Source organism: Salmo salar, chromosome 07 (assembly GCF_965601325.2).
Source record: "Salmo salar chromosome 07, fSalSal1, whole genome shotgun sequence".
Taxonomy (NCBI): Eukaryota; Metazoa; Chordata; class Actinopteri; order Salmoniformes; family Salmonidae; genus Salmo; species Salmo salar.
The window spans coordinates 59,918,477-59,932,791 of NC_138297.1; the positions used below are offsets into that span (position 1 = coordinate 59,918,477).

Here is a 14,315-nt window from a genome sequence, read left to right on the forward strand (position 1 = left end):
TGAATTGTGTGTATGTATGTGCGTATGCATGTACGTGTGTGCTGCTTCCCCCTCTGCAGTATAACGACAATACCACAATAACCTTCACTGCTTCCCCTCTGCAGTATAACAACACTACCTCAATAACCTTCACTGCTTCCCCCTCTGCAGTATGACAACACTACCTCAATAACTTTCACTGCTTCCCCCTCTGCAGTATAACAACACTACCACAGTAACCTTCGATGCTTCCCCCTCTGCAGTATAACAACACTACCACAATAACCTTCACTGCTTCCCCCTCTGCAGTATGACAACACTACCTCAATAACCTTCACTGCTTCCCCCTCTGCAGTATAACAACACTACCACAATAACCTTCACTGCTTCCCCCTCTGCAGTATAACAACACTACCACAATAACCTTCACTGCTTCCCCCTCTGCAGTATGACAACACTACCTCAATAACCTTCACTGCTTCTCCCTCTGCAGTATATCAACACTACCTCAATAACCTTCACTGCTTCCCCCTCTGCAGTATGACAACACTACCTCAATGACCTTCACTGCTTCCCCCTCTGCAGTATAACAACACTACCACAATAACCTTCACTGCTTCCCCCTCTGCAGTATGACAACACTACCTCAATAACCTTCACTGCTTCCCCCTCTGCAGTATAACAACACTACCTCAATAATCTTCACTGCTTCCCCCCTGCAGTATGACAACACTACCTCAATAACCTTCACTGCTTCCCCCTCTGCAGTATGACAACACTACCTCAATAACCTTCACTGCTTCCCCCTCTGCAGTATGACAACACTACCTCAATAACCTTCACTGCTTCCCCCTCTGCAGTATAACAACACTACCTCAACAACCTTCACTGCTTCCCCTTCTGCAGTATAACAACACTACCTCAATAACCTTCACCTTCACTGTAGGAGCTCCGATGTTCTAGAATCCCTCCACTCCCCAAAGCCATCATCTACAACACTGGGCTCCACACAGAGAGACCTGGGAGGATTGGGATATAGGGGCAATCTCATCTTACTCTGGTTTTCTCCAACTTCATCCTTTCTTTCCTCTCCTTTTTTCCAATTCCCTCTCTCCTCTTCCTTTGGTTTGTTTACTCTGGCCCAACTGGAGACTCAGGTCATTTGCATGTTGATGGAAAGATGTACAGTACAGAGAGAAAACAATAGGAGGCTTTGTGTTTCCTGGAGATTTCTGATGCCAAAGTTATTCTCCTCACCCCTCCTAGGACGTGTTTCATCATCCGCCCTGTGATTGCTGCTTTGTTGGTCTATTTGTGATTGGAATAGGAGATGACAGTGGCCGACGCCAGGCAGGAACAACACCGACACAGTGACACATTCTTATATAAACTCAAATGCGGCAAACAAAAGAATATCACCTCCTTGTTTGTTTTCCACAATATATTTTATTTTCATTATAATGTGAGGGAATACAGTGGTGGGGTTTCTCTACGGTGGTGAGGGTGGTGGGGTATTTCGTATGTCTTTGGGGTGGAGTATCTGTTGGTGGTGTTGTATCGCGAGTGGGTGCGGTGGTATGGTTTCTCTTGAAGGGTGCGGTGGTTGGATTAATCTTTAGGATGCTTTGGTGGGGTATCTCCTGAGGGTGCAATGGTGTGGTATCTCTAGCTGAGACTGAAAGTCCAGCTGAATGGGGTAGCAGTGGTGTGGTTTCTCCTGCCCTAGCTAGTTCCCAGTAATGACAATAAGAGACAGTTCAGCAGGGGGCTTAGCGCTGGTCGATGGTGGAGAGCACTCAGCGTGGGGGCCAGGGGCCCGCCACAGATGAAAGAGGAAGTAGGGAACTTGGCTAGTAGCGATAATCACATCCATGGATTGAGAGGGCCCAGCGGAGGCCCCCAATCCGCTCTCTATCAAAGAGCAGAGTGGGTGATTAATTTTCCTCCCTTTTCCCTCTTCTTGTCCTCCCTATCGTTCTCTCTTGCTACTAACACTCGTTGTCACTCGTTCTACTTCTCGGTATCGCTACTTTGTAGCCTGGGAATCTCATGCTGGCCTCAAAGGAAGGATTCCAGGAACTCCAGATCTGTTTCACTGCCACTCACCTTCTCTTCTCACAGTCCAAACATACATGGCTCCTGTAGAACCAGTGTGTATGTGACACAGGTTGACATTCACTGTCATGAATCTTGCCCTGGAGGCAGAAATAAGTGATTTTTCACTACACGGGCCATCTAGAAAGTCAAAACTGGCTATATTGTAACAATATGTTTAAAATCAGATTTGATGACTTTGTGGCTGTGCCAGTCAGTGACCACTCTACAGAGCTGCCTCCAGGGAAAGATTCATGACAATAAATGCCAACCTGTGTGTGTGACATCAAAGGAGTGTACAAAAAGAGAGCGTGACATGGATTCACTATGTGATAGTGATCACTGCATCTTGTGGAAAAGGTCATTCTGTGCAGGCTGGATATAAATCTCTCTTTCTCCCTATAGTGCCCTAACCTGTCTTTACCTTTGCCCCCTCACAGAGTGGCGCCAGGGCAGAGGTCAGCGTACGATCCTGATGGACGAAGACCTCTCTACCAAGATTGAGAGCGACTGGAAGAGACTCAACATGCTTGCTCACTACCAGGTACACGCATCACTATCTAGAACAGTTAACCCACTATTCCTAGGCCGTCATTGAAAATAAGAATTTGTTCTTAACTGACTTGCCTAGTTAAATAAAGGTGTGTGTATATTATTTTTTTAAACACACATATCTACATTCTGACTTACGACCAGTTACATGCATCACTATCTACAACACAAATATCTATACGACCAGTTACATGCATCACTATCTACAACACAAATATCTATACGACCAGGTACATGCATCACTATCTACAACACAAATATCTATACGACCAGGTACATGCATCACTATCTAGAACACACATATCTATACTACAAGGGACATGCATATCTACAGGTGGAGTCATACCCATGTTCACTCAGGACGGAGAGGGTAGAAGTATAATTCATTGTATTTCTATAGGGTACACTGATCCGTAGTGGAGAAGATTGTACGCTGTACAGAAGGGACTGGTGATTTGCTAGTGTACCAACAAAGCCTGTTTGAGACAAGCAAAATGGATGAATGGAATTAACTGTAGTTTGTTTTCTCCTCCAGTGTGTATTTGCAATATCAAAACTAAACTATTCCCTCTCATAGTGTATAATACAGTGTGGTGCACCATGTTTCCATGTTTATATTATGCTGCATAGTGTTCAGTTAGAGGTAAACCCATGGTCCAGATTAGGCTTTCACCATTAGAGTATCCACTTCCAGGTAAATACATGTTTGAGATGATTGACTTCCAGGTACTACCATAATGTAGACGGTATACTAGATAAATTCATATTGCACACTCACTCACAGATAAACTCACTCCACCTGAGTGTCATTCCATTTCCACGTTAACTTTTGCAGCTAATCAGCCAGTCAAAATGCTGGCTCAACCTCATAAATGTTTCATCAAATAGATTACCCTGTAAAGGTCTCTTTGCAAAACACACACACACACCACTCACGACTCTTTTCTCATATAGACCTCCTGATCTCATCAGACAGAGCCGGAGGGAGATTTGTGTTATGAGTTTGTTTAACTGATTCTATCTGTACCGCCTCCCTCGCTTCTCCAGCCTTCTGAGTTCAGGAGTCATCAGCCGCTCTCTTTGTTGTTTCTGTTTCCAAACGCCGCCATTCGACAGACAGACAGCACCTTTACCCACTACCACATTTATTTCCCCCCAAACACTGAAGGAAACAGAAACTCATTAAAAATCAGACTTTGATTAGAACTCTGCGAGCCAGAGTTGACGGTAGGAAAGCACCTAAACTAGTATTACATGACTAAAAGTACCAAAGAGACTAGAGAGGCTTCACAAGATGTCTACGCACGCAACCTGACAGTATTGCACACGCCCTGTGTCCGATCATGTTGGTTTAGGTTGTTGATGCGTAGGACTGATTATGCCGTTGGATCAGTCAGGCAGAATGTTTTTCAGAGTCGTGTATCAGTCCGTTTCAATAATGTCTGATGACAAAGGGAAGAGGAAGAAGAGGCAGAATTCTGTTTTAGCAGGCTTAAAAGCCTCTGCCAAGCTATTGAATGAACATGCACATCCTTTGACAGTTCTAAATGGACTATGTTGATTTCTCCAGCCAATAGACTAATAGACTAATAGATGGCGCCGAAGAACATGGCTGACGTTTTACATTCTCCCAACCAATTGTGCTATTTATTTATTTATTTTGCGTTTTGTGTAACTTATTTTTTTTACTTATTGTCTATGCCAGCAGCATACCACCCTGCATCCCACTGCTGGCTTGCTTCTGAAGCTGTCACGGCTGTCTGAATGATCGGACCAAAATGCAGCGTCTGTTTCGTTCCACATATTTATTAAACTGTGAAACTTAATGCAACACAAAATTAAACTGAAGGACAAAACAACAAACCGTGACGCAGGAGGAACAAACACTACTCACAAAATATAATCACGGGCTGAGGAGCGTCGCTGGAGGCTCCGGGCTGCGGATGCGCACTGGAGGTCCGATGCGTGGGACTGGCATAGGTGGCGCCAGACTGGTAACATGCACCTCAGGTCGAGTGCGAGGAGGAGGTACAGGACGTACTGGGCTGTGGAGGCGCACTGGAGGCCTGATGCGTGGGACTGGTATAGGAGGCGCCAGACTAGTAACACGCACCTCAGGGCGAGTGCGAGGAGGAGGCACAGGACGTACTAGGCTCCGGAGGCGCACCGGAGGTCTGGAGCTTAGAGCTGGCACACCCCGTCCTGGCTGAATGGTTATTTGAGCCCAGCAAGGGCGGAGCGCCAGCACAGGACGAACTGGGCTGTGCTGATGAATGGGGAGTACCGTGCGTAGAGCAGGCGCAGGATAACCTGGACCGAAGAGACGCTCTGGAGACCAGATACGCTGAGCCGGCGCACTTCTTCCTGGCTGACCGCCAACTCTAGCACGCAACGGTGAGGAGCTTGCACCGAGCGCACCGGGCTGTGAGTGCGCACTGGCGACACAGTGCGCATCACCGCATAACACGGTGCTTGCTCGGTCACTCGCTCCCCACGGTAGGCACGGGGAGTTGGCTCAGGTCTTAAAACCGCCTTAGCCAATCTGCCCGTGTGCCCCCCCAAAAAATGTTTTGGTGCTGCCTCTCGTCCTTGCCTCTTGGTGGATATAGCGCCTCATAGTATGATTCCTGCTTACAAGCAAAAACTAAAGCAGGAAGTACCAGTGACTCGCTCAATACGGAAGTGGTCAGATGACGCGTATGCTACACTACAGGATTGTTTTGCTAGCACAGACTGGAATATGTTCTGGGATTCATCCAATAGCATTGAGGAATACACCACATCAGTCATCGGCTTCATCAATAAGTGCATCGATGACTTCATCCCCACAGTGACTGTACGTACATATCTCAACCAGAAGCCATGGATTACAGGCAACCTTCTCATCGAGCTAAAGGCTAGAGCTGGCACTTTCAAGGAGCGGGAGACTAATCCGGACACTTATAAGAAATCCCGCTATGCCCTCAGACGAACCATCAAACAAGCAAAGCATCAATACAGGATTAAGATTGAATCCTACTACACCGGCTCTGATGCTCGTCGGATGTGGCAGGGCTTGAAACTATTTTGGACTTGTTAAAGGAATTTAATATTTTGATGATAATAATCAATAATCAATTCGCCTTGACTAATGTCCAAGGTTTGTAAGACAATGGGTTATAATAATTAGGCAAGGACTCAGCTTTCTGCAAAAGGTTTCTGTAGCTTTATTCATGAGAACGTTCTGAGGTCAGGATAACAAAACAGTCATTATATAGTTCTTGCTTTCTTACGCACATGCGTTTACACACAAACTGTTGGTGACATGCATCCCCCATAAACTTCTCACACTGTTTATCACTATCCAGAGCTCAGCCTGTTCTTTTCCCTCAAGGTTAGGAACTCTTTGAAGCTTTTACTCCCTTGACCATCTGTCTCCTGCTGTCCCTCCTAATGGCATACACACATTTCTTTCCCTCTCCAGTGGTTCCTGGACTTTAATGAATGAATCAGACTAATCGATCCCTACATTGATCATTACATTGATTATTCATTAACCCTGCTGTATGACTAATAATTCATCATGGTTTATTGATTCATTTACATTTATTAGATAATTCTCTTATCAGGACTACAAAGGGAAACCCAGACGCGAGCTGCCCAGTGACGCAAGCCTACCAGACGAGCTAAATGCCTTTTATGCTTGCTTCGAGGCAATCAACACTGAAGCATGCACGAGAGCACCAGCTGTTCTGGATGACTGTGTTATAACCCTCTCGGTAGCCGACGTGAACAAAACCTTTAAACAGGTCAACATTCACAAAGCCGCTGGGCCAGACGGATTACCAGGACGTGTACTCAAAGCATGTGCAGACCAACTGTCAAGTGTCTTCACTGACATTTTCAACCTCTCCCTGACTGAGTCTGTAATACCTACGTGTTTCAAGTAGACCACCATAGTCCCTGTGCCCAAGGAAGCGGAGGTAACCTGCCTAAATGATTACCGCCCCGTGGCACTCGCGTCGGTAGCCATGAAGTGCTTTGAAAGGCTGGTCATGACTCACATCAACAGCATCCTCCCGGACACCCTAGACCTACTCCAATTTGCATACCGCCCCAACAGATCCACAGATGACATAATCTCAATCGCACTCCACACCGCCCTTTCTCACCTGGACAAAAGAAACACCAATGTGAGAATGCTGTTCATCGACTACAGCTCAGCGTTCAACACCATAGTGCCCACGAAGCTCATCACTAAGCTAAGGACTCTGGGACTAAACACCTTCAACTGTATCCTGGACTTCCTGATGGGCCATCCCCAGGTGGTAAGAGTAGGCAACAATACGTCTGCCACGCTGATCCTTAACACTGGGGCCCCTCAGGGGTGTGTACTTAGTCCCCTCCTGTATTCCTTGTTCACCCACGACTGAGTGGCCAAACACGACTCCAACACCATCGTTAAGTTTACTGACGACACAACAGTGATCACCGACAACAATGAGACGGCCTATAGGGAGGAAGTCAGAGAACTGGCAGTGTGGTGCCAGGACAACAACCTCTCCCTCAATGTGAGCAAGACAAAGGAGCTGATCATGGACTAAAGGAAAAGGCAGGCCGAACAGGCCCTCATTAACATCGACGGGGCTGTAGTGGAGCGGGTCAAGAGTTTCAAGTTCCTTGGTGTCCACATCACCAACGAACTATCATGGTCCAAACATACCAAGACAGTCATGAAGAGGGCACGACAAAACCTTTTCCCCCTCAGGAGACTGAAAAGATTTGGCATGGGCCCCCAGATCCTCAAAAGGTTCTACAGCTGCACCATCGAGAGCATCCTGACCGGTTGCATCACCGCCTGGTATGGCAACTGCTCGGCATCTAACCATAAGGCGCTACAGAGGGTAGTGCAAACGGCCCAGTACATCACTGGGGCCAAGCTTCCTACCAAGCTTCCGCCTATATAATAGGCGGTGTCAAAAAGGAAAGCCCATAAAATTGTCCGACTCCAGCCATCCAAGTTATAGACTGTTTTCTCTGCTACCGCACGGCAAGCGGTACCGGAGCGCCAAGTCTAGGACCAAAAGGCTCCTCAACAGCTTCTACCCCCAAGCCATTAGACTGCTGAACAATTCATAATTATCTATTTGCCTTGACCCCCCCCCCCCCCCCTCCGTACACTGCTGCTACTCGCTGTTTGTTTGTTACCTATGCATAGTCACTTCGCCTCCACGTAGATGTACATATTACCTCAACTAGCCTGTACCCCTGCACACTGACTCGGTACCGGTGCCCCCTGTATATTGCCTCGTTATTCATATTGTGTTACTTTTTATTCTGACTTTTTATTTTAGCCTACTTGGTAAATATTTTCTTCTTCTTGAACTGCACTGTTGGTTAAGGGCTTGTAAGTAAGCATTTTGACGGTAAAGTCTACACTTGTTGTATTCAGCGCATGTGGCAAATAAAGTTTGATTTGATGTTGTGAGCAAAAGAGCAAGGTCGGTTTTAGATCTCAAAACAGTAATTAGAGTAAAAACATAAATGGATGTTCAGTTTGAAATCCCCTACAAAGGTAGAAAATATATTGAGTGATTGTTATCTTCAGATGCAGCATCCTTTCATGTAGACACAGTACCATCAGGGTTGATCAGGACCCTAGATGGTACAGTCAGGGTTGATCAGGGCCCTAGACGGTACAGTCAGGGTTGATCAGGGCCCTAGACGGTACAGTCAGGGTTGATCAGGACCCTAGACGGTACAGTCAGGGTTGATCAGGGCCCTAGACGGTACAGTCAGGGTTGATCAGGACCCTAGACGGTACAATCAGGGTTGATCAGGGCCCTAGACGGTACAGTCAGGGTTGATCAGGTCCCTAGACGGTACAGTCAGGGTTGATCAGGGCCCTAGACGGTACAATCAGGGTTGATCAGGGCCCTAGACGGTACAATCAGGGTTGATCAGGGCCCTAGACGGTACAGTCAGGGTTGCAAATATCTGGTAACTTTCCCAAAATTCCCTGGTTTTCCAGAAATCCAGGTTGGAGGATTCCTGGATTCCCTCGTAATTTCAAGGATCTTCCAACCAGGATTTCTGGAAAACTGGGGAATTTGGGGAAATGTACAGGAATTTTGCAACTCTAGATACAATGTTTTTAGTGTTTGAATCTTCTATTGTAGGATTACAGCTTTCATTCAGACAATAGAATATCATAGAATAGAAAACAGCATTGTCCAAGAAAAGCAAAATGTTAATTCAGAAGAAGTGAACTCTGTTTATTCTATTTCCATAGCTACAGCACACTCATTAGAGGAACTGAAAATACCCTCCATACACGGTTCAGAAAACATTTGGAAAAGGGCAGTTGTCTCACCCGACTATATCATTGCTCCTATCCCCCTGTAGAACCAGCAGTGATGACGATCAGTAGAGAGACTATTGCTTTTGTAGTCATGACTTTCTCCCTCCTCTCCGCCTTATTGGCTCTGACCCCGTGGCCTGTGACCCCTGTAATAGACTGGGCCTGTCAGAGCACTTCCAGGTCGTTACAGAGGATCAGGGCCTGACTGACTAGACACCCCAGAAGGAATCAGCCGAGGGAGGGAGGGTGGATTAAAGGCAGGGAGATGACCAACAAAGGGCAGGCGGTCGAAACGCCATGGCAACTCTGTCTGATCAGAGGAGACCAAAGGAGAGGAGTTAAGATCTGATGTGCTCCACTCAGATGTCCATCTGTCTTCACATTCATAGGGAGTTTTACACACTAGAACACAGGCATTAGCATAGGTGGACACACATGCTCAGAACACACACATACAGTATGTCCAGCTCCATTCCAGGCATGGACAACATGACACTATTCCTAAATATGCAAACACACACGCACGCGCGCACACACGCAAACCTTCACCTGGACATACACCAGACAGGCCTGTCATATGTACACCTGCTACGCATGAACAGACAGACAGACAGACAACCCCATTATGACAAATCCTGCTGATTGGTACATTCCCTTCTTGGCAACCGTCCCTCCAGCGAGCCGGAATGATGGACCGGTGGAAATAGGAACGGAGCGACGTTCCTTATGGTGTAAATAATGTGGACACCTCAGCCAGCAGCTCTCCAAATGAGCTTTCCGGGGGGGGGGGAGTCTGCCCGCCGCATGACGCTTAAATTAAATGTCACGGCGGCGAGTGGGATGTCGTGGGTGTGGTGGTCGAGACAGCGAGGTAGAATGGATTAGAAGCCTGATTGGAAACCGGAATGAGATAATGAAGACAGAAGTTAATTCAGTTTTCAGCTGGGGAGGGGAAGGAGGGGGAAGGCAGGGTGCGTTCTCCTTGACAAAAAAACAGACTCAGACACTCAAAGCCTGTTAGAGGGAGGGAGGAGAGGGAGGGAGGAGAGAGGGATGTAAGGAGGGGGACTGGAAACATCCCGCAGATTCACACTCAGTCAGCCCACTCCAAAACGTTCCTCTCATCGTTTGACCAAACTAACATTAGATGACGCTATATTTTTATGATGTATTATCTAGCGGCGATTATCTTCTGTCTACATCAGTCATTTGTTCACTTTTGGTCCAGCAGGTCAGTTTATATGACGTAGATTTTGTACAACACCATCGTTAGTGGAAGAGGTTACACACTTATATATTATGAATGTCTTGGTGACCTAGTAAAACATGAATATCATTGATTACTGTCGACTTTGGTCAGACAGATTTCCCCTCTTGACAGCCTCCAGAAGTCCCACGTCTGTCTTGTTATAATGGGTATAATGTAATACAGAAATATGGAATATAGAATGGGATCAAAGCGCACTCTGAATGGAATTAGACTCTGCTAACTGTCATCCTAATGGGCTCTTATGAATACAGCACAGACCCATTCACCCTCCTAGATATAACTATTCCATTTCTATCCCCCCTATGTACAGTTAGCATAGAACCCATTCACTTTTGGTTGAAACTAAAGTTTCAATGCCCTTTCTGCTAAAATAGACGTTTGTATGCACTCACTGTACTGTAAGTCACTTTGGATAAAGCATCTGCTAAATAGCATATATTAATATGTATATATTATTGACTGTAGGGAGAATCACATTGTAGCCCTGAGCATTGCTCTGACATATGATCTGGCCATTCCATCAGTTTAATGAGACAACAGTATCTCTTCTCTTCCTCTTCCTAAACCACCCAGACCCACCTGTCATCTCACATCCCATCCCACCTCTCCTCCTCCCTCCCAATATTACAACCCCAAACACACACACACACATCATTATATGAACTAGTAAACATGTAGGATTACTGCTTAGGGACCATGTTGTAGAGTTAGAGGGGGGTGTTGGATCCCTGTGGAATCTCCCTGGACCCTCCCATGGGTGTCGCCTGTCATGATACTAACACATTATGCACCAGGAGTGGATTGGGGAGCGGGTGAAATGATGTAATAATAACCCCAAACACACACCTGAGACTCTTAGCCCTGCACCCCTATTCCCCATACACACCCCTCCCACTCTATTAAAGAGATCACTTCTTCAATTAACCCTGCCTTAGCCGGGGGGGGGCTCGCTGGTGAAATTATGCAGAGTGTGTGTGTTTGCGTACATGTACGTGTGTTTGTGCACGGCTGGGATCAGCCCCTCTCCCAGTTATGTTAATTGAATCAATTTCTGTCGTGTTGAAAAGTAGGAGCCCATCTCTCTTTCTCTCAATCTCTCTCTCACACACACACACTCCCCCCTCGCCCCAGAAGAGGGGTATTATTGAAATGGGAGGCTGAGACGTCCCATCTCACACATAGTGATATACATCACCCCCGTTCACTACCACTAATCATATGTGTATGGGCTGATTAGATCACACAGGCCAATCACAAAGGCTTCCTGAGCATCCAATCATAGCTGTTCTAGATGGAGGATAAACACATGATGACATGTGGATGGTGATTTGTATGGTGATCCGGGGTTTAGTGGCTGAGTGCCACATCTCTCTTCATTGGGGATTGTTATGTATTCAGAATGCACTTGGCAGAATCAGAATGCACTCATTGAGGATGGTGATTAGTCATTCTGCTCTCTCACTCGTTTTTTCTTTCTCTCTCTCTCTCCTTCTCTCTATCGCCGTCTCTCTCTCTCTCTCTCTCCCGCTCTCTGCAGGTGCCTGATAACTCTGTGATGGCCCTGGTCCCCAAGCAGGTGACGGCCTACAACTCGGTCAACAACTCAACTGTGTCCAGAACCTCAGCCAGTAAATACGGTATGGATAATGTGACAATGTGTTTTTTTTATGTGTGTTTGTGTGTGTGAGAGAGAGAGGAGCACATTTCCGGCATATTTCCAGATTTCTCTCCTGGATAGGAGTGTCCTCCTGGAACTAAAACAATTATTCCCCCCCCTCCATCTCCCAGCAGTCTGTGTGCCTGAGCGTTAAACAGGAAGAACTGTGTCCTTCTCATCGGAGTGGGATCCAGAGTCAGCACACACACTCACATGCACACACAAACACACATCAGCACACACACAGACGTTCACACCTACACACACACTGGGTATTCCCTGTTGCGAATGCACAAGCTCCATTGCCAGGATAAAAAACGTGGCTAAACAGCACCTTCTCCCTCTAAACCTTCACCACAGAAACCAACAGACTTCTCCTGCACACACTGTTCATCCCTCAAACTAACTGAGCTCCATATGTCACTAACAGATGTAAAGGCTCTGTTAACAATACCTGAACACATAGTAAAGTCTTCCATACATTAGCCACTGTTAACAATACCTGAACACATAGTAAAGTCTTCCATACATTAGCCACTGTTAACAATACCTGAACACATAGTAAAGTCTTCCATACATTAGCCACTGTTAACAATACCTGAACACATAGTAAAGTCTTCCATACATTAGCCACTGTTAACAATACCTGAACACATAGTAAAGTCTTCCATACATTAGCCACTGTTAACAATACCTGAACACATAGTAAAGTCTTCCATACATTAGCCACTGTTAACAATACCTGAACACATAGTAAAGTCTTCCATACATTAGCCACTATGAGCTGTTACACCTTAGTAATAGTGACAAAGCCCCAGAGGAGAAGAGGGACAGAACTGAGCCCAGGAGACAGGATAACAAGATTAGAGAGCAGGGAATTTAACAGACTAACAAAGAGAGAACAAAGAGGGGGAAGAGAAGAAAGAGAGCATTTGCAGTTTGCACTTTACTCCCCCCTGGGACTGGAGACAGAACTGTGTCCCAAATGGCACCCTACTCCCCATGTAGTGCACTACTTTGGACCAGAGCCCCATGGGGAATATGGTGAACTACATAGGGAATAGAGTACAATTTGGGATGCAGACAGACAGTGTCCCATCTAGCAGTGACTTTCTTGGTCTGGCCCTGTGTTCTCTTGAACCTGAGAAGAAGCCATCAAATCAAACCCTGATCAAAGGCAGCGCTGCCCGGACTCAAACACTCCAGACACATCAAATGACGGCTTTATTAGCCAGCTAGCACCTCATCTCCATACGCCATCTCACCGCCTCGCCTCCGTTCCTCCACTCAAATTAGACCAAAGAAAAAGGAGGGTGAGTGTGAAAGAGAAAGAGAGGGAACAGGACGGAGATAGAGAGAGAGATGGAGGAAGACAGAATGTCACACATCTCTTGACTTAGTTGGGGAATTGACTTCAAACGATGCCAGAGCCACTTGAGATGGGGGGGGGGGACTTTGAACTGGACTGATCACAATGGAGAAGCACTGAGGAGAAGAGAGGATGATTCTAATGGAGCCAAAGGAGAGAGGGAGAGGGAGGGAGAAAGTTAGTGAGAGAAAATGAGGAAGGTGGAGAGAGGAGGAAATATGGAGGGATGATGAAGAAGAGGAACAGGGAGGGAGAAAGATGAAGAGGAAGTAGGGGAGAGAGGGATGGAAGGAGAAGGCTGAAAGTGATGGAGTGAGATGAAGCGCGTAGGAAAGGGATTTAGAGGGAGAGAGAGAAAGAGAGAGAGAGGGTGCCAACTTCCTTTCTTAATCAAAACTCTTGTGTGATATGTCAGTATGGTAGTATTTCTCTGTGTGTGTGTGTGTGTGTGTGTGTGTGTGTGTGTGTGTGTGTGTGTGTGTGTGTGTGTGTGTGTGTGTGTGTGTGTGTGTGCGTGCGTGCGTGTGTGTGTGTGTGTGTGTGTGTGTGTGTGTGTGCGTGCGTGTGTGTGTGTGCGTGCGGAGCGCTCCTTCTAGGGACTCCTTCCACTCCACCGAACGTGTCATCACACCCTATTACACCAGCACACTCAATAACACTCCGGAAGACGACCACCACTTTTATTATTACACACACACACACATGCACACACACACTCCAATCATTCCAAGTCAGTCAAGTTCCAGGAGTCAATATTCACACACACACTTTACCTGCTTTCTCTCTCTAGTACTTTACCCCTCCCTCTCCTCTCTTCCTCTCTCCCTCCATCATTCACTCTTCCTGCGTTTCTCTCTGGAAGGACAAATTGATTTCTGCAGCATCTGCCTTGGCAAAAACACACTTTATTTCACCATCCTCTCCCTCGACCAACAGTCCTACTGATCAATTCTTTATTTCACCGTCCTCTCCCTCGACCAACAGTCCTACTGATCAATTCTTTATTTCACCGTCCTCTCCCTCGACCAACAGTCCTACTGATCAATTCTTTATT

General features: G+C 46.5%; 1 protein-coding gene across 3 annotated transcripts in view; it reads left to right on the top strand.

The window, feature by feature from the left end:
* Positions 1–14,315, top strand: part of LOC106609762 (plexin-A4) — a 491,160-nt gene that overhangs the window by 441,318 nt on the left and 35,527 nt on the right. For all 3 annotated transcript variants that reach the window (XM_082977797.1, XM_082977795.1, XM_082977796.1), the window contains exons 26-27: positions 2,514–2,617; positions 11,773–11,872. In XM_082977797.1, the coding sequence (XP_082833923.1) occupies positions 2,514–2,617; positions 11,773–11,872 (204 nt within the window). The remainder of the gene's footprint in view (positions 1–2,513; positions 2,618–11,772; positions 11,873–14,315) is intronic.